General features: G+C 39.3%; 1 protein-coding gene across 2 annotated transcripts in view; it reads left to right on the forward strand.

Moving 5' to 3' along the window:
* The first annotated feature begins 544 nt into the window (after positions 1-544).
* The window catches only part of SCAF4 (SR-related CTD associated factor 4), a 62,341-nt gene continuing 35,412 nt past the window's right edge, over positions 545-27,473 (forward strand). For both annotated transcript variants that reach the window (XM_006053561.4, XM_006053562.4), the window contains exons 1-4: positions 545-989; positions 24,061-24,144; positions 24,675-24,719; positions 25,920-26,081. In XM_006053561.4, coding sequence (XP_006053623.2) covers positions 960-989; positions 24,061-24,144; positions 24,675-24,719; positions 25,920-26,081 — 321 coding nt within the window. In that variant the 5' untranslated portion in view covers positions 545-959. The remainder of the gene's footprint in view (positions 990-24,060; positions 24,145-24,674; positions 24,720-25,919; positions 26,082-27,473) is intronic.

The raw sequence follows: 27,473 nt of genomic DNA on the forward strand, positions 1-27,473 counted from the left end.
GCAGATGTAACCCGCACCATCAGGGCAGACGGGGGACAGCATCGGCAGAGGCTGCGCGGGGAGCCCGCAAATGCACGCCTAGCGGGCTGAGGTAAAAAAAAAAAAGCCTGAGCCCTTTGTTCCAGGCGGCGGAGGATAAGCGGCTCCGAGTCCCCCGACGGGTGCAGGGCCTGCCTGGGCAGGATGGCACACAAAAACGCACCGGGCAGCGCCGCGTCCGGTAGGGGCGCGCGTGTCCGCGGGCCTTCTCCGTGCCCCCTTCCCGGCCCTGAGATTTTCCCCGAACTCTCCAGCGCCCCTCGCGGGGACCCGGTGTAAGTGCCTGGCGGTCTCCCCGGCCTGAGGCGGCAGCAGGCGGGAAAAGGCTCGGCGTTCCGGCGTCACGCGCTAGCGGCTGGGCGGGCGGCGAGCGCACGCGCGCGGGGCGGGGCGGACGCGGGGGCGTGGCCGGCGTGGGCGGGGCGGGGCGGGGCGGGGCGGGAGCCGGGCACAGGAAGCGCTGGGAGGCCGGAGCCGTCCCAGTGTGCCCCGCGCGGCGTGGACTCGGGTCGCTGCCGCCATCCCGCTGGCGAGAGGCAGAGGAGAGGCCCGCCCGCTTGCCGGTCGGGCCAGTGTGGGCCAGTGCGTGAGGGCGCGGGGGGCCGTGTCAGCGAGACGCAGAGCGCAGCCGCCGCCACCGAACGGACATGTTGGAGCCCAGCGCCGCCGCCGCCGCCTCTTTTTCCTCATCCTCCGAACGGGACTGAGAGGGGGCCCGCCACCCCTCTGCCTCCTCAGCCTCAGCCGCCTGCCCCGCCGCCTCGGCCGAGCCTCTTCCTGCCCGGCCTCCGGCTACGCCGCTCGTTGCCTCCGCCGGCCCCTCAAGGCCCGGCCGGTTCCTCAGCTCCTCTCCGCCGCGGCGCGAGGTCTTATGTGACCGGCGGGCCCGGAGCAGCCGCCGTCGCCGCCGCAGCGCGAACATGGACGCCGTCAACGCCTTCAACCAAGAGGTGAGGGGTGATCGGGACAAGAGGGTGCCGGGGGCCTACCAGGGGGAGCCGGGCCGTCGTTTCTCCCGCCGCCTGAGGTTTAAAGCTTAGGTCGGGGTGGGGACGCTTCCTGCCCCGGTTCCGGGGCGGCGGGCCTGCGCGGAGCGGGCCTGTGTGGCCCGGGGAGGTCGCGGCGGCCCGGTCGCCGACCCCACACCCCACACCCCTCCCCCACCGCTCACCCCCGGGCGGCGACCTCAGGCTGCCCCCTCTCGCCCCCTTCCGGCCTCGTCCAGCCCAGCGACGGCCGCCGGTGCCTTTAACTTCGCCCCCCACCCTTTTCAGGTCTGGGCGCTCTCGCCCTCTGCTCCCGTTATTGGCTTCGCGGTACCGGGAGCCCGCAAGGGGCTAAGAAAGAAACGCGGGCGGGCCTGGGTCGGGGGGGTGGGTGGGGAAGCCGGGAGCATCTGCCGGTCGCGGGGCCGGCAGAGCGGTGGCCTGGGCTTCTCCTGTTGCTCGGGCCGCGCGGCGCGCCGGCTGCTGGACTCTGATCTCGGGTCGGGGAGGAGTTGGTGAGGGTATTCATCCCCCCTCCCTTCGGGATTCCTGCACTTGGGAAATAGAGTTAATAGACGGGGCTCTTTACCCTCCCGAGTCGTGAACTCAACCCTGTTACGGGCTCCATGGCCCCAACGTGACACCTAAAAAGTTGAATGGGAGAGGACAGCATTTGCTCCGCCTTAGACCGCTAGAAAGCCGGCTTTGGCCTCCAGTCCTCCCACCCTCGCACCCTCCTCGCGGTTGGTTAATCCTTGGCTCCCTTCTTTGGGAACATTTACATGTGAAAAACTTCCCAAAACCGGTAACAAAGCTGCCTGCCGCCCTAAAGCTCTCTGGTTTTATCTCAAAACCTTCCAGGTGCTGCTTTTGAAGTGTCGAGTCCACAGATTCTATTTTTCAGAATCCATTTCAGGGGGAGGGGTCTTGACCATTGATAGCAAACGTACCTACAAAATGGAAACAATTGGCATATGTTGAGTTGGATTATCTTCCTTTTCCAAATACCTCCGATCAACCCAACACTGAAAAAAACAGATGTAGCAGTGCTAGATGCCTTGGGACCACGTTGATGACTTGGTGCACCCTGCACAACGTGATTTTGTAGTTTCACTTGTAACAATTAGGGTGCAGTAACTTTCACTTTGTAGTGCCTCCAGTAACACTGCAGTTAGGACCGTTCATTGCCTTGTCAGTTATCCTAGCATGATTTGTCTTTAACTGATGGATACAGAAAGTTGGACAGTGTCTTTTAAAGTTCTATATTGCCTATTTTCAAAATGATGAAATAGTATTTCCTGATTTTCTTTGCTGGCTAGGGAGTTTGTGATAATGCCCCAAAGATTTCAGGATTGGAAGTTGACTTTGTTTCCTGAAGGCAAAATATACTGGAATGTTGGCTTCATGAGGGTGGAGAGTTTCTGTCCTTTGCTTCCTCATAGCACATGCTTGGAAAAAACTTGTTGAATGAATGAGAACTTATACAAATGACACAGTGTTTTAAAAGATAGGTACATAACTTATATAAATGACACAATGTTTTAAAAGATAGGTACATTTCTTTCTCAAGATGAAAACTTTCTGGATGTCTTCAATGAACAAAGAGGAAGGGTTTTAGCATATTCTTAAGACCAGAATTATTCAATTATGATTGAGGCATTATGGACATTAAGCACGTTATTAAGTAAAGTATCATGTTAATTCTGGGAAAATGTGATCAGTAGTTTTTACTTTGAAAACCAAGATTAGGAATGATAGTGTCTTCTTGAAAAAGGAAAATGGCATTTTGACCTTTTAAAATGTACAAAGTAAGAGTTTTCCTATCATCGGTCATTTTCCTCTTTAAATAATTTTTATTTCTGTTCCTAGTCTTTATTAACTGCATTATGTTAGGTGTATGTTACCAGTTCCAGCTCTTTTCTGCCAAACTTTCTTCCCCAAAAACTTTCTTCTGGAGAAATTAGTCTGACTTCGAAATCCATCTCCTTGTCCCTGCTTGATGTAGTGCTTCTCAGTTAATTCTCCCCATTCATAAAATGTTAGTGGTTAGTTGCTTGTAACCTTAAATCTCCCAAATCTTCATTTTACAAATATTTGAGAGCCTGCCTAGCTGTAAAGCTGTGTCCTAATTAGGATGGCACTGCCACTAAGAATCTCTGCCCCCTAGGAGCCTAAACTAATAGAGGACACAAAACTTAGACAAGTAACTTTAATGTGTGCTGGAACAATTTCCTTTGGGGTCTTTTTAAAGTACTGTGGAGTGGCCATGGGGCATTAGATCTGGGAGAAGAGAGTGTCAGTCTCAGAATTTCCAAAGGTGTAGGAAAAGTAATCCAAAGGCAACATTGGTGAGAAATAAGGAACAGTAGTTTGACTCCTGAGGCTACTGAAAGGGTGGTTAAGGTAGTTTGGGGCCTGACAAGTTTCAAGTCTGTCTAATATGTTTGAATTCCTTTTTCTTTTTTTCCTAGTCTATGGATAAATTGAAGGTTTTAGGTAGGGGAGTAATATAGTCAAAATACTGCTTGATTTATAGTATGTATTGTAGAAGGCAAAGGTTTGGGGAAACATGGCGGGTTGGGGACTGAGGTGGGAGAAGAAAGTAGAATCTGAGCTTGGCATGTCTATAAAGGGACTAGAGAGGAGGGGAAGGATGTGGACCTGAAGAATCTGTGGATTTGACATCTGATAGATTTATAGGCACCTTTTGCTCTGGACATCTAAGCTCTGGAAGAGGGGTGACACATCAAGCAGTCATCAAAAGTATATTTAGTGGAGGGGGAAATATGTTTGATTTTGCACAGTTTATGTTTGAGTGAAACAGTCATGTGGAAATTTTTGGCTAGCAGTTGATCATATTGGACTCAAACTTGGAAGCAACAAAGAGTTGGAGGAAGACATCAAAGAGTCACTCTCAGATTGCCCTAGAGAAAATTGAGAGGGGGAGACAAAATGAATTAATAATAAGCATCTATAGCATGCGAGGTGCTTTGTATATACATATCGAAGTTAATACTCCTTCAACCTTGCGTAGACGAAAGCTGATTTTCAACTTCAAAGAAATCAAATAGTAGTTCACCCAGGGGCATACTACTAGTTCATGGCAGAGCTGAAGTTTAAATACAGATGGTCCCATCTTAATTACTGCCTGAAAATAATATTTTACATAATACCAAGGGAATGGTCATAGGTTAAGTAATACAAAGGCCACAAAATTTTTTGAGCATATGGGATCTGTAGTTTAAGATCGAATGGTGATGGGAGAGATATGGATAAGAGGTAGCAAATATAAAGTAGTTGGGTGTTTTGGGATTTATTGTTGTTTTAGAAGTTTGGTTGTAAGGTGTTCTGGGGTAAAGTCTCTTCAAGGATGAAGGGAAGAAAGAGCAATTGACAATGTAGTAGACGCTGGTGCTAGCCCTTTGATATGTTTATATATATAGTGTATATATAAGGTCTTAACCTAAGTAAGTGGGGTTCAAGCCCTGGTCTTTATCAGATGGGTGTAGATGCTAGAGCATGTTGAGGGAGGGGATGTGCAAAAAAAGCGTAGTTCAAGTGGCTAGAGGGATTGGTTAACTTAGAACAAAATTGTGGATGAAAGGAAGGGGACAGATCAGAAGCACAGGTAAAAGTATGTATCTGTGATACAGAAAAAGAGGAAGATAAAGATAAGGTTAAAGACCTTTTGAGAGAACTTTCATGGCAAGTGTTGTAAAGAATGGAAAGATGAGTTTAAAAATCAGTGATCACTTAATTGTGTTCTATATTTATATACTCCTTATTGTGAAGGTTTGTTACGTGGATAAAGATTATAGATTGGAATTTTTTAATCCATTGATTGCATTTTTACCCTTTAATCAGTCTTCTCTAAATCAAAAAGAATAACTCTTCCCTCATCCTCGCTTTTCTTTTTGCAGCATCTGTGATTTTAAGATCTTTAATTAAAGTACAAAAAAAGTGCAGAGGATATAACAAAAATTGACAGTTGTTATTAGGTGTTTTTAATTTAAAAATAAAATATTATGATGTCTTCCTTTCCTCCCTTTCCCACCCCTCTACCCACCCACCAACCCCCCAGTCAGAAGCAATCAGGTAATGAATTTAGTATCAATCTCTGTGGTCCCTAAACTGTGTGTGTGTGTGTGTGTGTGTGTGTGTATAAAATCTGTTTTGATAACATATTCCCCAGTGTTTTGTGTGTAAAAATTACTAATGCTGTATGTTAAGAACTGTATTGTTCGTTCTGACCATTGTGTAGTATTCTATCATTTGAATAAACCGAATTTTATCTGGTTCCCCAGTTGATGAACGTTTGTTTCTCATTTGTTACTGATAGACACTGCAATCAACAAACTTTCTCAGACATGTCTCTGTGTAAGAGTTTCTCTCAGACAGCTGTTCTCAAACTTTGGATTTTGACTCCTTCAAGCTCTAGAAGTTAAGGACCACAGAGACTTTTTATATCTATGGATTATATCTTGATATTTGCTGTATGAGAAATTCAAACCAAGAATAAGATTTATTAAAAATAATAAACCTGTTACATATTATCATAAATAACATTTCTAATGAAAAATAATATTTCCAAGACCAAAAAAACCTAGTGAGAAGAATGACATGGTTTTATCTGTTTGCAGATCTCATTTAAACTTAGGTTTAATAAAACTTGAATTCTTGTATATACTTCATTCAGTTTCCAGCTGTTACACAAGTCAGGTAGCCTTTGGAAAACTCCACTGTATACTTGTGAGATTAAGGATAAGGAATGTCTTAGCATTAACATGAAAACAGTTTTTACCTCACAGACCACTGAAAGGAAGTCAGACACCCCTGCCCACCCCCCTCCATCCTGGAGTGACTTTCTAAGAACTACAACATAGAGATGGCATGCATATAATGATACTTTAAAGTGCAGGAAGAAAACAGGAGTACTTTTATATTTGTGTTTATCTTTTTTTTTTTGGGCTGCTCCTGCTGTTAGTGACAAATGGGATCTTTTAGTTTCAGCATGTGAATTCTTAGTTGCATTATGTGAGATCTGGTTCCCTGACAAGGGATTCAAACTGGGCCCCCTGCAGTGAGAGCACGGACTCTTAGCCACTGGACCACTAAGGAAGTCTCTTTTGTTTATCTTTAAAATCAGACAAATTAAACTTTATGAGTACTTTTAACATATGAGTTGACATTACTGCCCTTAACCACTTAGTTGTCAGTCTTGAACCATGTTACTCTGAAGAAGAATTGAGTTCCACATCTCATTAGGGAGCTTCCTAGTCCCAGTGGAAATTGTTCTATATAAACTGTTCTGTATTTTACCTCTTGATTACTAGTATGATTGTCTTCTAGACTTTAGATCATATGATGACAGTACCTTGTTAACTTTTTTTTTTAACCTGTAATGTTAATCTGGTTATTTTTGATTATTCCCTTGTTCTCTGAGAGATCTGTCTAAAGAAGCGGACCAGGATTTGAAACAAGTTCTTAACTGTATGGAAGAAACGTATCGGACCAGGGCAACAGAAGTAAATTTTGAGGTTTCTCATGACTCATCTGACTGTTAACACTATTTATGACAGGGGTTGGAATGTTAAAAGTTAGTTGTAATTTTGTTCCTCTTGACTTGCAGAGATTTACTTATCTCTGACAATAGTAGAAGTCTGGCTTTATGATGAGTGGAATAAAGCTGGCTCTTCAGAGCTTTCTGTAGCAGAATTTATCATTGATGTTCTTGTTGAAAACAGCCCACTCCCTAGTCTATCATTTTGTTTAGAATTTTGTTTCAGAAGAAAAAAATACGTGGACATATGATAAGGAACTGATTCAGAGAATAATTGGAATAATGGAAAAGTTGGCTTGTAAATCTTGTGGAACAGAAATCGCAGGGTGGGGGGAGTACCTGATAAACAGTTGACAAGATGGCCGTTGATTTTTGTGGGAGAGTTTTGTTTTTGTTTTTTATGTGCTCAGTCGTGTCCAACTCTTTTCAACCCCAAGTACTGTAGCCCGCCAGGCTCCTCTGTCCATGGGGATTCTCCAGGCAAGAATACTGGAGTGTGTTGCCATACCCTCCTCCAGGGGATTTTCCCAACCCATGGATCGAACCCACATCTCCTGCATTATGCGCAGATTCTTTACCATCTGAGCCACCAGGAAAGCCCAAGAATACTGGAGTGGTTAGCCTATCCCTTCTCCAGTGGAACTTCTTGACCCAGGAGTCGAACTGGGGTCTCCTGCATTGCAGGTGTATAGTTGATTAACAATATTGTGTTAGTTTCAGGTGTACAGCATAGTGATTCCAGGCTTTTCTTTTTTTTCAAATTCTATTCCATTATTATTATGTTATTACAGAGATACCTTGTTATCTTGTAGTATCAATTGTCCCTTCCCCTCTCCAGCTCCTTTTCTGTTAACCATAAGTTTGTTTGCTATGTGAGTCTGTTTCTGTTTTGAATATAAATTCCTTTGTATTATTTTTTGGATTACATATATGTGATATCAATACTTTTCTGTTATTTCACTAAGCACTCTCCAGATTCATCCACATTGCTGTCAATGACAGTATTTCAGTTTTTATGTCCATGTAATGTTCCATTACGGAAAGAGTCAGACACAACCAGGTGACTGAACAACAACAACAAAGATCCACTGTGTATATTTACCACATGTTCTTAAGCCAGTCATCTGTTGGTGGGCACTTAGGGCTGCTGTGGAACATTGCGGTGCATGTATCTTTCCAAATTAGAGGGGTGTTTTTTTTCCCTAGATATATACCCAGGAATAGAATTGCTAAATCATGTGGTAGTTCTATTTTAGTATTTTAAGGAACCTCCATACTGTTTTCCATAGAGGCTGCACCAATTTACATTCCCACCAACAGTATATAAGAGGGTTCCCTTTTCTCAAAACCTTTTTCAGTACTTATTATTTGTAGACTCTGATGATGGCCATTCTGAATGATGTGAGGTGATACCTCATTGTAATAGTTTTTATTTGCATATCTCTGATCATTAGCGATTTAAGCATCTTTCCATATGCCAGTTAGCCATCTGTTTATCTTCTTCGGAAAAACATCTATTTAAGTCTTTTGCCCATTTTTTGATTGGGGATTTTTTTTTTTTTTTTTTTGGTTGTATGACAGGTAATTTTTCTGTAGATAATCTGCATGTGTTTAAAACTCATTTCAAATATACTTTGATAACATAGGGAAAACATTGTTATGTAAATGGTCAACCTTTAGAAGTTTGTGATAACGTTTGTTAAGATAATATACAGAATCATTTCAGAGTGACACCATACAACTTTTTAACAATAAGCTAAAAACAAGCTGTACTATGTTATTAGGTAGTGTATAGGATAAGCAGCTATTAACAATTGAAGTTTTGATAGAGTTGGTAATAGTTAAATTTGGTTAGGCTTTACCAAGTTCCGTTGTGAGCTTAGTCAAGAAGAGACATGTTAACATTTCTGTGTTAATATTAAGTATAATTAACAATGTACTGTTAATGATTTTTTTTTTTGCGAACTAGAAGATTAATTGCTGAAACGGTATTATAATTTATTATGCTTCAGTCACCTTCATCCTTTTCAATATTTGCATGGTTTATCAATTAACATTTTATTGTGTTAGGACTCTTTATCGGTGCTTGTGAAGCCATAGGTATTTATAGAAACTTTGATAATATTGAGAAAGCATTGTATAGGTTAGTAGTGAATTCAGCAAGAAATCCAGTGACACTCTGAAGGGGATTTAAGAATTAGAAGCCAAGGTTCAGATGGGATGGGGGAAATACCAGGGCTCTTGAAAAGTGGAGGGCCATACAGGTACCCCTTAAAAGTTATAATTGGTGTTTGGATAATTCATGATTTTTGGTATAAATCCAAGTGGATCATGTGGAGGAGATTGTAGACAGTAGCATACCTAACATATTTGACATCCTGAGAACTTTTTTTTTTAGCTTAATTCCTCTTTTACAACAAAATTATTTTCAAATATAATCATGAAATTAGCCAGGAAAGAAATTTGAACTTGATGTCACTTACAAATAAATATTACAACAAAGAAATAATTGATTAATGTTTTAAAATTTCATTAATACTTCTTTCTGTTATATGTAGAAAATCTTACCTACATACTGCTCTATAACAGTAATGAATAATAATATTCAGGCTCTTTTAAGTCTTAACTTCTGCATAATTATTAAATGACTGTCAGTGTTGATCTTCACAGTATTTGAGTTCAGTAGACAATTGTATGGAGAAGGCAATGGCACCCCACTCCAGTACTCTTGTCTGGAAAATCCCATGGACAGAGGAGCCTGGTAGGCTGTAGTCCATTGGGTCGCTAAGAGTCGGACACGACTGAGTGACTTCACTTTCACTTTTCGCTTTCATGCATTGGAGAAGGAAATGGCAACCCACTCCAGTGTTCTTGCCTGGAGAATCCCAGGGACAGCAGAGCCTGGTGGGCTGCCGTCTATGGGGTCGCACAGAGTCGGACACTACTGAAGCGACTTAGCAGCAGCAGCAGCAGCAGCAGACAATTGTAGTCAGATTTAGCAGTGTTATCTCCACCTCTAAGTGGTTAAAGAACACTTCTCATTAATTCTATTTACTAAAGGTTGTATGTGTAGCGGCAGATACACAATAGTTGGGAAATCTTAAACATAAAGTTATCTTTGGCAGAAATTTAAGAAAAGCTCACTTCACAATAAATTCTGGAAATCAAAATACTACCCATGTCTTTTTTGACATCAGTTCTAGTGACTTTGCCTGGTGACTCAGTGGTAATGAATCCATCTGCCAATGCAGGAGACATGTGTTCGATCCCTGGGTCAGGATGATCACCTGAAGAAGGAAATGGTAACCCATTCCAGTATCTTGCCTGGGAAATCCCACGGACAGAGGAGCCTAGCAGGCTTTAGTCCATGGGGTCGCAAAGAGTTGGATATGACTTCTCTGCTAAACAACTAGTGACTTCCAAATGTACTGTCAGTCAAAAAAATTTCACTAAAATATTTTCACTCAGTTTCTATATAGGTCTCTATTGTAATTGATGAACCTCTTTAAAATTACGTGTAATGGTATTCTCCATAATTTTTATTCATGGATCATTAAGCTTTGTGTTTTCTTTAAGACTCACTCTGCTGTTTATAAATATTTATACCACAAAAAAAAAGATATATCAGGAATGAAGAACTGCAGCTATCATACTTTAAATGTACTGTTTAAATATTTGAATATATACACTTAGGAACTGCAGAATTGGAGATGTAAAATGAGCCTGAGGAGAGTACAGGCTATCCTGAAAAACAATCTCGGTCAACCAAATATTTTAGGGAAAGGAATATTTTATCCCTGATATCATTTAGAATTGCTAGTATTTGCTGATGATAAAACAGTTTTCAAACAGTTTTATTATTTTGTAAGTCTTTAAAGACAATTCAGCCACTTTTTGCCTGCCCCTGGGTGGACTTCTCCCATTGTTCCACTCTAGGTGTGTTATTACTCTGGAGAGCAGTAACTATCTAATGCTATAGTCTGTAAATCTTCTGCAGTATCCCCTGTATATCTTTATGCCCTTTATCGTGAATACTCCACTTTAATCCTTCTTTTATCAGAGTTTAGTCTTAGCTGATGTAGAATTAGAATACCCTATAGAAAGCCTATAATAGGGAAATTTATGGTAATACCCTTTTAAGTTTTCAGAAAACATAAACTATTCTTTAAATAAACAGTCACATATGACCTGGTCCACTGTAATTACAAGTTGCTGAATGATATAAATCACTTTATCAAGGACAGCTGAGTTTGGGGTTCAGTTGGAGATATGTTCAAATCTTTATGAAGACCTTAAACATTGTTGACTAATGTAAGAGCATATTTTATAAAGTTTGGAGTTTTGTTTTAATATAGTAGTCCAAAATGGGCAAATCTATATAGAGAGAAAGTAGCTTATTCATGAGGGGATGGAGGAAGAATGGGGATGACTACTAATGGGTATAGGATTTCTTTGAAGTACAATGAAAATAATTCTAAAATTACATAGTGTTGATGGTTGTAACTCTGAATATAGCAAAAGCCACTGAGATGTACACTTTAAAGAAGTGAGTTTTATGGTATATGAATTATATCTCAGAGCTCTTTTAAAAATAACACAGAAAAGTTATGTTTTAACACCATTTTCATTATTTTATTGCTTGATTTGATTGACAGATTGAAAACAATATCTATTAGCTGCTGAGTGGCTCTGCAGGTTGTTTTGTTGATCCTGAATCATAAGTTTGTTGAAAGGATATCTTTAGTTTTTACATGCTATTTTAAGAAGTAATCCAGCAGAGACCGTTCAAGGGAAGGACAGTAAATGAATCTTGCATTTGCTTATTCCCAACTAGATACTAGCATATGGGTTAGGTGTCTTATATATACCTTTCTTTATATTTTATATATACCTTTCTTTCTATTTTATATATTCTATATATTTCTTATATATACCTTTCTTTCTATTTTAGAGGTAAGGAAGCTGGAAGGGATGGTGTTATTTGACCGAGAACTCTTAAGAGGCTGCTTGAGTCCAATCCACAGCCCCACAATACTGCTCTGAAGTTTTTTGAGCAGCTCATCTTTGTCTACTGTATTGTTTATGAAGGGAGAGGGCTTCCCAAACAACTTTTGTATATTTGACTCAAAGTAACAAGGGCACTGTAATGTATATTTGTGGGAGGATTTGCCAGAGTTTAAGAATGATGAAGTTTGGGAGTTTTTAAGTCATCTACAGTAATGCAGTAGATGCAGTCAGTGTTTTAAACTTAAGATTTGCTTTTTAGATGTTATATTTCATTTGCTAATTTATATTCACAATTAAAAATTTTAATTGGGGTTTTATAAATGTTAACCTTTTCAGTTTTAATCCCATGCTTGTGTGTAGATCTAGTCATTACAACTTGGTGGGGAGAGAAGTAGATATGGATAAAACATACAATGTATAGGTTAATGTTTTTCTTCTAATCAAATGATTTTATATCCTGGAACCAGTTTTTATTTGTTCAATTAGCCTGGAAGGAACTGTTTAATTCATTAAAATGTTTGATAGCCAGCTTTGGGTAAACACAAAGTTTACTTAGTGAGGCACAATAAAAGCAATTTTGAAACCTGGCAGCTATGCTAGTAAAATGGGGAGTAATGGTATGGGTAGAGTATTTGGCAGTTGCAAAGATAAATCCTGGCCTATTTCCTGAGCAAGTGAAGACAAAGGAGTTAAGGATTGATTGCAGTTCAGTGAATCAAAATGGAGGTAAGGAATAAAGAATGACCTAGTAAGTGGAACTGAGGGGGTTAAAAGGCCTGACAGCGGGGGTGCAGCAGCCTTGGTTCTAAAGTAAAAAGTTTAATTGAAAGATAGACCCTTATAAATTGTAAGGGAGTTAGTCTTACATGAAGAATAAATTAGGGCATAGTTTGTGGAGTGAGTCATCAGAAATTAACTGCTTAGAAAATTAGTTCTGGCAGCGGCAAATGGTAACAGAATTAGGGATTGGTGATATAATTAAATAGGGAGGAGGTTTAAACTACTGTTTGCTATATTACTATATTCTATTTTCATAATGCACATAGAAACATAAATAGTTAACTTGAAAGTGGTTTCATACATAATTTAACAGTATATGTTTGCGTTTATATGTGTGTATTTTGTAAAGCATTTCCCTTGGTTCTGGAACCAGGAGAAAAATTGGTGAGTTTGTGGGTAAGTGTAGTAAGGTAAAGAAGTGTAGAAAGGAGTAAGTATGAAAAATTTTAAGACTCTTTAAACTTGAGAATAGTATATGCATCTTTGCTGTTTGTAAAAATACCTGGTTTGTAACCTTATGGGGAAATAAGTAGAACTGATTTGTAGTGTTTAAGTAAAGACCCTGCTCCGTAGGAGCAGAGGAACTGTGTAGTTTCTTTTTTCCCATCTAAAGAGCCATGTAAATTTGCCCTGTTATTAGACATACTGTATATTAGTGCCAGACCTGTCTTATCTCCATACATTCCTTTAACCAGGTGGAAAATTGATTAAATATTTGGGTTTCAAAGGATTTGACTCTCTGGAAGGTAAATATAACTTACATGGGAGTAAATCCCTGGATTGGGAAGATCCTCTGGAGAAGGAAATGGCAACCCACTCTAGTGTTCTTGCCTTGGAAATCCCATGGGCAGAAGAGCCTGGAGGGCAACAGTACATGGGGTCATAAGAGTCAGACACAAGTTAGTGACTAAAACAAAACAACAAAAATCATATATCAGTAGTTAAAGGGATGCTTTCTTTAATGCACAGAAGTCAAAAAATATACTTAAGTGATGTTTCAGTTTTGGGTTTTATGCACAAAGACTTCAGATATAAAGATTTTAAATGGCAGATTTTATGTTTATTTTAAAAATTTTGTTTTAGCAGTTTGAAAAGTTATATTAAAGATTTATAAGGCATTAATTTAAACATATGTGTTAACTTCAAAGATATGGTTTACTCCACAGACAAGTCGTACTTGGTAATGATGGTCCTATATATTTACAATCAAGTTGGAGAAATGCATTTCTGTGTCTCAGACACAAATGTAAAGTTTTCCATTTTTAACCCATGATTTTAATTTATTTATTTTTGAACTAATGCAAATTAGGTAAATTTAAGTAAGAAAATATCCCACAAAATATCTTTAACATTTTAGAGTATGTCAGTCTTTTTTTCCCCTTCCACTTGTGTTTGGATATGGTTACCAGATCTTTTTGATAACATGAATTACTTTCTGATTTTAAAAGCCATCTTGGGGATTTGGGGAACATCTGATTTAGATAAATTTCTATAAGTGGAATTGTTGGTTTAAAAGATATGGACTTTTTGAGTTCTTGATATATATAGCTTTAGATTTCTCTCTGAAATTGAAACTTGCCCGTTAGTTCTCATCAGCAGAGTGCTTTCTTTGCTTTTTGCTGATCTACACTCATGCCTATTAGATACCTAAGTGAACTGTTATCTCATTGTCTTAATTTGTACTTTTTTGACTATTGGTAAGACTGAACATTTTTTTCCATGTTTATTAATTAGTTTCTGGCTCTATTTGTTATACTTTGTACAGTTTCCAGTTTTATTGTTTTTCTTAGTGTTTGTTATTGATTAACTCATGCACAGTATTCTGCTTTAGGGTAGAGTGGTATAATGGTACTTGTCTAACATGCTTGGCTTGCAGCTCTTCTTTCCTTCCCTGCCCCACCCGCTCTCTCTCTCTGTCTCTTTGTCTCACGTACATTCACACGGTCACATTAAGTGCCCAGTATTAAAGAATTAGCTCAAAGTTTTGGTAAAGGCATAAAAGGAAATGCCAGTTAAGAAGAGACTGTAAACTATCTCTTAACTGATTGTTCTAGCACTATTTTATAGAGCTGTCTTCAGGCTATAATTAGAGGGACAAAGCATCTTTGTGGAGATGATTTTAAGATTTTCCCCCTATGCTTTCTTTTGTTAAATTTAATGTGTGCTTTTATAAAGTATATTTTATCAGTAAACATTTAAGTTAAGTTGGCTTTAACTCTTGATTTGGTTGAAGCCAATGTATCAGATTTGATGAGACAGATGAACAAAAGAGGGAGGGAGATTGTAGACTTGAACACTTTGATAACTTGATCCGTCAGAAGGGAGATTTGAGTACCAGCCTGTTACTGTGAGTATGTGTATGTATTTTTGGAAGCATCCAAATTTTTTCTTTAAACTTTGTAATTAATTATTAATAACTGGAGCTTAAGGCAGAATTTGTCATCACGGAGATCATAATAGCAAAGGAAAGGAATACTAGATATCATAAAGTATAATTCATTATAGTAAGTTTAAGAGGATAAGATGGGATAAGTACACCATTGAAAGAGATTCTGCCTAGAGATTTCTAGTCACTTGGAGCTAGAACATATTCTCACAGACCAAATTAAACATTTTTCTTTCATAAGGTGTGTTTCATCTAGTGAGGACTCCATATATTTCAGATATTTGTCATGATTTCATCTTGAATAAATTAGAAAAAATATTGATAAGTTGAGAGTATTCTTAAGTGAATTTTATCTAACTGGCAGGTCCACGGAATATTAGATAAAGTCTTCCTACAAGTTGCAAGTATCAGTTCAGTTCAGTCTCTCAGTCGAGTCCGACTCTTTGCAACCCCATGAATTTCAGCACGCCAGGCCTCCCTGTCCATCACCAACTCCCGGCGTTCACTCAGACTCACGTCCATCGAGTTGGTGATACCTTCCAGCCATCACATCCTCTGTCGTCCCCTTTTCCTCCTGCCCCCAATTCCTCCAAGCATCAGAGTCTTTTCCAATGAGTCAACTCTTCACATGAGGTGGCCAAAGTACTGGAGTTTCAGCTTTAGCATCATTTATTCCAAAGAACACCCAGGGCTGATCTCCTTTAGAATGGACTGATTGGATCTCCTTGCAGTCCAAGGGACTCTCAAGAGTCTTCTCCAACACCACACTTCAAAAGCATCAATTCTTTGGCGCTCAGCCTTCTTCACAGTCCAACTCTCACATCCATACCTGACCACAGGAAAAACCATAGCCTTGACTAGACGGACCTTTGTTGGCAAAGTAATATCTCTGCTTTTGAATATGCTATCTAGGTTGGTCATAACTTTCCTTCTAAGGAGTAAGCGTCTTTTAATTTCATGGCTGCAGTCACCATCTTCAGTGATTTTGGAGCCCAGAAAAATAAAGTCTGACACTGTTTCCACTGTTTACCCATCTATTTGCCATGAAGTGATGGGACCAGATGCCATGATCTTCGTTTTCTGAATGTTGAGCTTTAAGCCGACTTTTTCACTCTCCACTTTCACTTTCATCAAGAGGCTTTTGAGTTCCTCTTCACTTTCTGCCATAAGGGTGGTATCATCTGCATATCTGAGGTTATTGGTATTCCTCCCGGCAATCTTGATTCCAGCTTGTGCTTCTTCCAGCCCAGCGTTTCTCATGATGTACTCTGCATATAAGTTAAATAAGCAGGGTGACAGTATACAGCCTTGACGTACTCCTTTTCCTCTTTGGAACCAGTCTGTTGTTCCATGTCCAGTTCTAACTGTTTCTTCCTGACCTGCATACAGGTTTCTCAAGATGCAGGTCAGGTGGTAGTTGCAAGTATAGGTCTTTCTAATTTTTAAAAAACCGTGGTGTTGGAAAAAGCCATCTATATAGCAGATTCATGAAAGTTACAAACTAATTGGAATAGCTGCTACGTTGAAAACAGAAAGTGATTTCTAGACCACCTAAGTAGATTGAAGGACTGTCAGAAACCAACATAAAATCAACATGAAGTTCTAGTTCTGATGAAGATTGCAGTGAAACAGTCTGAGAGTTTTAATTGGTTATAAATATGAGTTAATAATGAATTGAGCACTATATATTTAAACTGCACTGGATCTTCATTGCTTCATTGGCTTTCCCTAGTTGTGGTGAGGGAGGGCTACTGTTTATTGCAGAACGTGGGCCTCTCATTGCACTGGCTTCTCTTGTTGTGGAGCACAGGCTTATGGGATCTTTCAAGACCAGGGATTGAGCCCATGACCCCTCCCTTGGTAGGGAGACTCCTATCCACTGGACCACCAGGAAAGCCCCAACTATTTAACTTATATGCAGAGTACATCATGAGAAACGCTGGGCTGGAGGAAGCACAAGCTGGAATCAAGATTGCCGGGAGGAATATCAATAACCTCAGATATGCAGATGACACCAAGGCAGAAAGTGAAGAGGCACTAAAAAGCCTCTTGATGAAAGTGAAAGTGGAGAGTGAAAAAGTCGGCTTAAAGCTCAACATTCAGAAAACGAAGATCATGGCATCTGGTCCCATCACTTCATGGCAAACAGATGGGTAAACAGTGGAAACAGTGTCAGACTTTATTTTTCTGGGCTCCAAAATCACTGAAGATGGTGACTGCAGCCATGAAATTAAAAGACACTTACTCCTTAGAAGGAAAGTTATGACCAACCTAGATAGCATATTGAAAAGCAGAGACATTACTTTGCCAACAAAGATTTGTCTAGTCAAGGCTATGGTTTTTCCTGTGGTCATACATGGATGTGAGAGTTGGACTGTGAAGAAGGCTGAGCGCCGAAGAATTGATGCTTTTGAAGTGTGGTGTTGGAGAAGACTCTTGAGAGTCCCTTGGACTGCAAGGAGATCCAACCAGTCCATTCTGAAGGAGATCAGCCCTGGGATTTCTTTGGAAGAATGATGCTAAAGCTGGAAGTCCAGTACTTTGGCCACCTCATGTGAAGAGTTGACTCATTGGAAAAGACTCTGATGTTGGGAGGGATTGGGGGCAGGTGGAAAAGGGGGCAACCAGAGGATGAGATGGCTGGAAGGTATCACCGACTCGATGGACGTGAGTCTGGGTGAACTCTGGGAGTTGGTGATGGACAGGGAGGCCTGGTGTGCTGCGATTCATGGGGTCGCAGAGTCGGACACGACTGAGCGACTGAACTGAACTGAACTGAAGCAGTATTTTAAAAAAAATAATAATAGATTATTTCCCCTACCCTAGAGTGACCATGTTCTGAATCCTAGAACCTGTGAATGTGTTACCTTACTTGGCAAAGAGACTTTGCAGATGTGAATAAGGGTTTGAGTTGAGTTAATTGTCCCATGTTATCTGGATGAACCAAGTGTAACCCCAAGGGTCCTTAAATGAGAGAGACATGAAAGTCAGAGAAAGTGAGGTACAGTGAAAGCAGAGGCTAAGGAAGGACAGAAGATGCTATGCTGCCAGCTTTGAAGATGGAAGAGCCAAAGGAATTTAGGCACCCTTTGGCTAGAAAAGGAAAGAAATAGATTTTGACCTAGAGTGCCCAGAAGGAAGGCAGCCCTACCAATGCCTTGATTTCAGACTAATGAAGTTGTGAATTCCATAAGTGTTGTTTTAAGTTACTGAGTTTGTGGTAATGTGTTCCTGCAAGAAGAGGAAACTGATACAAAAGACAACCCACTAGATTCCACAGGAATATATCCAGGCCCTCTTTATTTTGTTTTATCATACTTTTAAAAGGAATTAGCCAGTATAGTCAGATCTAGAAATCATATCATTTGGCTAACAGTTGAAGCCGATAAGAAAACATGCTTACTTATGTTTATTTTCTCACATGAGAAAGATCACTGTTGTTCTGTGCTCCAGAGGCAGAACTAGAGCAGGAAAAGGGAGGGAAGGTTATCAGAAGGGAGATTTGGGGTCAGTACAAAGATGACAGCTGTAACCGTTGGAGCTGATTAGTTATGAGTTAGTAACCCTGTGAACTAATATGGGACCTGCCAGATACATTGTGAAAGCAGTTCTGAATTTAGTATGAATACTAGATTAGGTAGTAGGTGCTATACAGCTGCAGAAGTCTTTGATACTGCTGTGTTTTCAGTATAGAGAAAATTTCTCCAAATGCAGCACTTGAATAGTAGATGTAACACAATAAAGTTTTTATGCTAAGCCATAATAAAAAATTGGGCTTCCCTGGTGGCTCACATGGTAAAGAATCCACCTGCAAATGCAGGAGACCTAGGTTCAATCCCTGGGTCGGAAAGATCCCCTGAAAGGAATGGATACCCACTCCAGTATTCTTGCCTGAAGAATTCCATGGACAGAGAAGCCTGGCAGGCTACAGTTCATGGGTGACTAAGAGTTGGACACAGCTGAACCACTAATGCCTTCAGTTTCACGACAAAAACTTAAACTTGAGATCTATGTTAAGATTCCTAGGGCATTATATACTTCTTTTTACCGAGCCATTTATGTGTCAGATCTAGGCCAAGAGATTTATATATACATTATCTCATTTAATCCTAACAGTTTTATGAAAGTGAAATCGCTCAGTTGTGTCCGACTCTTTGCAGTGCCGTGGACTGCAGCCCACCAGGCTCCTCCGCCCATGGGATTCTCCAGGCAAGAATACTGGAGTGGGTTGTCATTTCCTTCTCCAGGGGATCTTCCCAACCCTGGGATCAAGCCCAGGTCTCCCGCATTGCAGGCAGATGCTTTAACCTCTGAGCCACCAGGGAAGCCCAACAGTTTTACGAAGTGAATTGAATATTACTAATCCTCTTTTTCATACATCATTGAAATTCAGAAAAGTTTTAACTAAACTTGTCAAAGTTTATGCAGTCAATAAATAGTAGAGTATCATGTTATTTTGACTAACCCTCAAACCCTGTGAATTCTACAGGTGTGATGGGCCAAATTTAAAATTGTTCTTTATTGATAATAGGAATCATTGTGAGTGATTTTTTTTTTTCCATAATTTTTAGAATACTTTGTATATCAGGCACCCAGGAGAACAGTATTCATGTTTAGGTTTTCTAATAGTCATTCAACTGATGACAACAAAAAAAACAAACTTGTGTCTGTTGCTAGCAAGTATGTTTTCCTTACTAAGGCTTTCTAAGGAGGTTTTGTACCTTTTGGGGCCTACTGCTGCTATTATCCTGTATAACAGAATTGCATCATTTTCTGTGGGTGCGTTGACACTTTTTGTTTTTTGACAAATCACATTAATTCTGAATGCAGATGTGTAGTAGCAAAGAGAATGCTGCGCCTAGTGATGTTTATTGAGCATTTGCCCAGTTGCAGATGATAATACTAATCATTCAGTTTAGTCGCTCAGTCGTGTCTGACTCTTTGCAACCCCATGGACTGCAGGATGCTAGGCTTCCCTGTCTGTCACCAACACCCGGAGCTTGCTCAAACTCATGTCCATGCCATTGAATGGCATCGGTGATGCCATTCAACCAGCTCATCCTCTGTCATCCCCTTCTCCTTCTGCCTTCAATCTTTCCCAGCATCAGGGTCTTTTCAAATGAGTCAGTTCTTCGCATCAGGTGGCCAAAGTATTGGAGTTTCAGCTTCAGTATCAGTCCTTCCAGTGAACACTCAGGACTGATTTCCTTTAGGATGGACTGGTTGGATTTCCTTGCAGTCCAAGGGACTCTCAAGAGTCTTCTCCAACACCACAGTTCAAAAGCATCAATTCTTCGGCACTCGGCTTTCTTTACAGTCCAACTCTCACATCCACACATGACTACTGGAAAAACCATAGCCTTGACTAGGTGGACCTTTGTTGACAAAATAATATCTCTGCTTTTTAATATGCTGTCTAGGTTGGTCATAACTTTTCTTCAAAGGAGCAAGCGTCTTTTAATTTCATGGTCGCAGTCACCATCTGCAGTGATTTTGGAGTCCAAGAAAAGAAAGTCTCTCACTGTTTCCATTATTTCTCCATCTGTTTGTCATGAATTGATGGGCCTGGATGCCATAATCTTAGGTTTTTCAATGTTAAGTGTTAAGCCAGCTTTTTCACTCTTCCTCTTTCACTTTTGGGCTTCCCTTGTGGCTCAGCTGGTAAAGAATCTGCCTACAATGTGGTAGACCTGGGTTTGATCCCTGGGTTGGGAAGATCCCCTGGAGGAGGGAAAGGCTACCCACTCCAATATTCTGGCCTGGAGAATTCCATGGACAGAGGAGCCTGGCAGGCTACAGTCCATGGGGTCGCAAAGAGTCGGATACTACTGAGCGACTTTCACTTTCATCAAGAGGCTCTTTGGGTCCTCTTTGCTTTCTGCCATAAGGGTGGCATCATCTGTATATCTGAGGTTATTGATATTTCTCCCGGCAGTCTTGATTCCAGTTTGTGCTTCATCCAGCCTGGCATTTTACATGATGGAATGTTAGTCAAGCCATATGAAAAAAACTATAGCATTAAAGGTTTAGTTTCTGGCGTTTGTCCTGGTGTTCCTTTGTGTCGCCCCCTTTTCTGTGCTACATTGAAATATTTGGTATACTGTAGTTAGTTGTATCTGTGTTCCCTTCTTACTCATCTTCATGGTTTTGATTCTGTAACCTCTCAATTTCTAGCAGGACGTCTGCTTTTTCAAGATCCATATTCCAGTCTGCTGAAATCTCTGCCTGGATTTTCAGTAGGCATCCCAAGTTAAATTCAGTATGTCTCATCGTTATCCCTGAACCAATGCAATATATATAGAGAGAGATGAGCACAGATGCCTACTTGGTATTTTGCCTGCATTCTCCATCAGAGTTAATGGTCTTTGCATGTATTTACAACAAGCAGCATTGTATAAGGAGTTGACTACATGGTTTATCCAGTGGTCATGTATGGATGTGAGAGTTGGACTATAAGGAAAGCTGAGTGCCGAAGAATTGATGCTTTTGAACTGTGGTGTTAGAGAATACTCCTGAGAGTCCCTTGGACTGCAAGGAGACCCAACCAGTCCATCCTAAAGGAAATCAGTCCTGAGTAATCATGGGAAAGACTGATGCTGAAGCTGAAACTCCAATACTTTGGCCACCTGATGCAAAGAACTGACTCACTGGAAAAGACCCTAATACTGGGAAAGATTGAAGGCAGAAGGAGAAGAGGACAACAGAGAATGAGATGGTTGGATGGCATCACTGACTCAATGGACATGAGTTTGAGCAAGCTCCGGGAGTTGGTGATTGACAGGGAGGCCTGGCATGCTGCAGTCATGGGGTCGCAGAGTTGGACAGAACTGAGCAACTGAACTGAACTGATAATCTTAAGGATTGTGAGCTTTACAATCAACAAATTCTAGGGCAACTTCCCTGGTGGTCTAGTGGTTAAGAATCTGCCTCGCAATGCCAGGGGTGCAGGTTCGATCCCTGGTTGGGAAACTAAGATCCCACATGCTGTGGAGCCGCTGAGCCTGCCTGCCACAGTGAAAAGGTCCCACATGACGTAATGAAGATCTCGTGTGCCACGACTAAGGTCTGGCACAGCCAAATAAATTTAAAAAAAAAAAAAAAAACAATCAACAAATTCTAGTCCAGACACATTCCCTGGGAATCATTTGAAAGCAGATGTAATCCTTTTTGGTATCGGCTCAAAACAGCTGTGACAATCTATGTTAATTGTTAATATGATTAAATAAAATGATGTACCACCTTATACTTAGGCACTTAGTGTTGATTCAAAATCAACTTCCTCTTTTCTTGAGTTGTGCCTTCTTTAGTGGAATAAATACCCTTCCTCTGTCTGTCTCTTAAATGGTAGCACTTAAATGCTCTCTTGCTGGTTTATTGCCTGAGTGATAGTTATACTGCTATATGGTATAATCTGTACTTTAATTTTTTAAGATAAATGATTTAAATATAAACTGTAGAGCATTTCATCAGAAGATAACACTAATCTGTCTTGTCTCCTCAGTTGGCTGGGGTTTTTTGTGTGTGTGTGTGTGTGTTTTTTTTTTTAATATGGGGAGTTCCTTACTGTAGAAATAATCAAGAATGTGGGACATTAAATGAATATTCGTCCTGGCTTAGGCTTCAGAGAAATATGATTCTCTACGCTTTTAATGGCCAGAAAAGTAGTTCTCGCTGTTACTCATTCTTGAGATTGTGTATAAACTTTTTTTGTATCCAGTTTCTCTGCTTTAAAATCCAGAAAAGGAAATAGAACTGTAATAATAAATAACTGTTTCAATAGCTTTTGTAACTTAGAAATGGGCAGAATATGCCCTTTTATAAACTGTGTGCTGCATATATTTTTCAGTTTGTATTGGAGTTGAAATACTTAAAATCGTTTTAGTTTCTCATTGGTTTATATAGTTTTAAAGATTACTGTCTCTAGTTGTTTTTCAATTAGTGAGCATTTATTTTCACGGAGAATTTTTATTTTGTTGGAAATAAAGAATCATGACCCGAATTGGATAATGCCTTTTTAAAAAAATCAGTCTTTGTGTTAGTATCTTTGTTTTTCCCATTCTCTGTATTTTAGTATTGTTTTTCTTGTTCAGTCCTAAGTCATGTCCAACTCTTTGTGACCCCATGAGCTGCAGCATGCCAGGCTTCCCTGTCCTTCACGATCTCCCGGAGTTTACTCAAATTCATCTTAGTATCATTTATCAAAAAATTCTACCTTTCTCTGCTTAAACAAAGTACGTTTTTAGTTCTTATATTGATCATATCTTGCATTGCATACTTTTTAAAAAAATTACTGTTACCACTATCTATAGTCCCATTGTGTCTGTAGTTTTGAAAAACTGCAAAAATTCTGTTGCCAGAGTATTTTGTTGACAGGTAGGGCTATTTATTCTGGAAAAGGAGACTTGTTCTTTAGGGTACCTTTTTAGTAGGTGTCCAGTAAAGATAGTCTGTGTCTTAGGGGTTCCGTATTTGAAATTCCAGCATTAGTTGGAGAGAAATGGAAATATGATTCATGTAAGACTGATAATGCTTAGAAGGCCCTGAAACTTATTTCAAAATGTATTTTTAGAAGAATATGTATGCCTATGGTTAAAACAAAAACAAGATTTTAAGAAACTAGATATAAGCTTCTTCTTAATGTCAGAATTTTATCTTTATTACTCTTTATGGGCTCTCATTATATCTTGGTTGGGTTTAAATTTTAGGGGAAAGGAGTGTGCCTTTGTGGTTTCATCTCCTGGGACTCCCTGATTGTTGGATTTACTGTAGTGAAATTTGTTAAATACGGTGTCATTTTTATTCCTGACTAATCAAGAAATTGTGAATTCAAGTTTTATAATGACGTGTTAAGTTTCTTACCTGATGTAATACATGTGTATCTCCAAATGAACATCAGAATTATTTGAAGTCCTCCAAAATCTCAGTGAGGTTTGGATTTGAAATATTAAATATTGAGTCACAGTATTGCCATTTTCAGTATAGGAACATGGTGTGTTTGTTTCCATTCAAATCAGTTTTGAGTTCTTCAGTAGGGTTTTATAAATTTTCTGTTATAGATTTTGTCAATTTTTTTTACCTTTTCCCCCTTTTTTGCTGATTTTAGCATAATCTTTTCCCATTCTGTTTTCAAAGTGGTGATGCTAGTATGTAAGAAAGCTCTTCGTTTTTCTTTACCAGACAAATTATTAAACCTAGTTTCAGAAATTTTATTATTTAGTTAGAAATATATTTGTCGAAATGAAGGGTAAACCTCTAATTTTACTTTTAATTAAAACTTTTTTCCTTTTTTTTTTTTTTTAAAGCTCTTTTCACTTATGGATATGAAACCTCCCATCTCTCGAGCCAAGATGATTCTCATCACGAAAGCTGCTATTAAAGCTATAAAGGTAAGAGTAAAAGAAATATATTAATTTGGAAAGTGTTTTTAAAATGTTGAAAATATTATTGTTAAATTTGAGGTTTCATACTGTGGAGTACTTCAGGCCTAAGTCAAAGAGCACTAACCAGGTTTTGCTGAAAGTACATAATAACAACTGTATGATGTATCTACATTGTAACATATTTCAAAATCTGTTATGTTGTATTTCCTCTTTATATTTTTTAACTTTATTGAGGTATAGTTGACAGATTTAGTAGTTAGGTAATAGAGCACGGTTTGATGCATATGTACATTGTGAAATAATTACCTTATACTAATTGACACATCCATCACCTCACATAATTACCTTGTTTATGTGTGGTTAAGAATTTTTTGAGTTGTTGACTATGGATTATTTACTAGGGTTCTTTCAGTATTACCTTGAGAATTATTCAAATTGTACAAATTTTGAGGTTTTCGGTATTTTCTAATTATAGGAAATGTATTGAAGAGAAAAGTGTGTTAGCTGGATAATGATATTCTTTTTGTTCTTTTCAGCTTTATAAGCATGTGGTTCAAATAGTAGAAAAGTTCATCAAAAAGGTAACTATCCATTTTATTATTACCTCATTTTAGTTATGATCAGTATTGTAATGTACTTTGTGAGTTGTAATTTGAATAATTACTTCTAAAGTCACTCTACAGAAAAGTTGTCACTGGGAGTCTTGTTTTTTTGTTTCATAACAAAACAAAAATATATAGCAGTACTGTTGATTGAGTACTTACTATGAGTCAGGATTCAAAATAGGTTTTTGTCTGCTTGAGCCTTCTCTCCCCATTGCCCTGACGACTCTTTTGACTTTTAACTTACCTTGTAGTAGTACTTCAAATGAAATCACTCTGGTGTTTTCAACTTCCCTTTCTCCCATCATAATTAAACCACTTTTCACTTCTACAGTTATATGTTGTTTGATAACATATGTAGCATTAGCACATGTCTATGTCAGTAAAGGACTGAGAAAGGAGACTTAGACATCATTGTCTTCTCCCCCAACCTAGAGCTGTACCTTTTTTTTCTTTAACTGTTTTGGCCATGCCACGTGGCTTGCGGAATCTTAGTTCCCCAACCAGGGATCAAGCTGTGCCCCCTGCATTGGAAATATGGAGTCTGTTTTCCTTAGTATAAATTTCTAGAAATAGGGTTGTTGGATCAAACAAGGCTTTGTGTTTATTTCTAAATTATTTTTCATAAAGGTTGTACCACCAGAAATGTTTGCAGGTGTCTGTCTATTCATTTTATCTTGTCAGTTTGTAAGGCCAAGAATGACTTTGCCTTTTGGGTTTTGTTTCTCTGATACTGTACTTTAATAGAATTGAAATTAATATTTTGGTTAAAATTGGCTTTTTGATAATTTTAAAAGTTAAAAATTATTTTTTGAGCAGGATGAATGAGAGTAGATTTTTCCATAATAAGTAGATCTGTATGGAGGTGGCTTAGGCATTGATAAAGTAATGCTGATTCTAGGAAGTTGGAAGGCGGGGAGGACAGAGGGATCAGAAAAAAGTAAAATATTGGGAGTCTGAAACATCAAGAGAATGGTAGTTCTCTACAGACCTGTGGGAATCTTGACAGGCTAGCCAATAAGAGAATTTAACATTTAAGTAGTTAATTACTTAAATTAATAACTTTAGTTATTTCTGTAGAAATAACCTTGGATATATAGTTTCATAAGAGTGAGATTAATGGGTGTCAAATTGTGATTTACTTTTCTTGTATTGACTTTACATCTTTAATCTTTGTAGTGTAAACCAGAATACAAGGTTCCAGGATTATATGTAATCGACTCAATTGTGCGACAGTCTCGTCATCAGTTTGGAACTGATAAAGATGTTTTTGGGCCAAGATTCTCTAAAAACATAACTGCCACATTCCAATATCTGTATCTTTGTCCATCTGAAGATAAGGTATAGTTCATAATTTTTAAATTAAACTTGTATTCTTACTCTATTCTTAAATGTATATTAGGTATTTAAAGCCTACTGTATTATTAGAAAGGTAATCATATAGTGATCTCTGTGAACTTGAAACAAAACCCGATTTTTTTCTATAGTAGTCATATCTATTTTCTTGTGAAGTCCTTCAGAAATGTTGTACTATTGAAATACAAAAGGAGCATCAGTTCAGTTCAGTCGCTCAGTCGTGTCCAACTCTTTGAAACCCCATGAGTCGCAGCACACCAGGCCTCCCTGTCCATCACCAACTCCCGGAGTTCACCCAGACTCACGTCCATCAAGTCGGTGATGCCATCCAGCCATCTCATCCTCTGTCGTCCCCTTCTCCTCCTGCCCCCAATCCCTCCCAGCATCAGAGTCTTTTCCAATGAGTCAACTCTTCGCATGAGGTGGCCAAAGTATTGGAGTTTCAGCTTTAGCATCAGTCCTTCCAAAGAACACTCAGGACTGATCTCCTTTAGAATGGACTGGTTGGATCTCCTTGCAGTTCAAGGGACTCTCAAGAGTCTTCTCCAACACCACAGTTCAAAAGCATCAATTCTTCGGCGCTCAGCTTTCTTCACAGTCCAACTCTCACATCCATACATGACCACTGGAAAAAAAAAAAAGGGAGCATCATCTTTCTTTAAAGAAAACATTATTAGAAAGATTTCTTGTGACTGAATGGTAAAGAAATTCTGCAGTAGAGGAAGACAGTGCTTATCTCAAATTGTTGTTTATTCCAGAAGGAAGGGACCAATCATTGACTTTCCCCATCATATAGAGATGTTGAAGTATAAATGATATTCATTAGCAATCAGACTACTGTATTTAATTCCTCACATTTATAGCTGGTTTTACTCTGTACTATAAAAAGATAGAAAAACATAGACAAAAAACTAGACTCTAATAAATAGGAGAAATACACTGGTAAGCTCAGAATGATGAAGACTAGAGCCTGTATAATAAAGGACATATGAATTTGCATGTTATGGATTCTCTGTATTCTTGGAGGAATGCTCTTGTGGGAAAGATGTACTACAAGAGAAAAGTTCATTCCTAGAGTAGGAGATAAGAGTTGTAACCATGAATAACACATTTTCTCTGGATCTCCTTCAAATTTGGTAACCCACAAAACAACTTATCTAGCAATTAGAGGCCAGTTAATTGTGTTAAATATTTTAACTATTAAAATCATCCTGGATTTTAGTCTTCTTAGATAACTGAATTTTTTGGTTTCTTTGTAATCATAAATATGAAAATTTCAAGTAATTCTAATGCATTTCTTTTGACTCTCTAGGTTAATTTTTTGTTTTTTTTTTTCTCTCCCTGTTTCTTACCCTGGATTACACTACTGAAGGAAGG

This window comes from Bubalus bubalis, chromosome 1 (assembly GCF_019923935.1).
Source record: "Bubalus bubalis isolate 160015118507 breed Murrah chromosome 1, NDDB_SH_1, whole genome shotgun sequence".
In the NCBI taxonomy this organism is placed as follows: domain Eukaryota; kingdom Metazoa; phylum Chordata; class Mammalia; order Artiodactyla; family Bovidae; genus Bubalus; species Bubalus bubalis.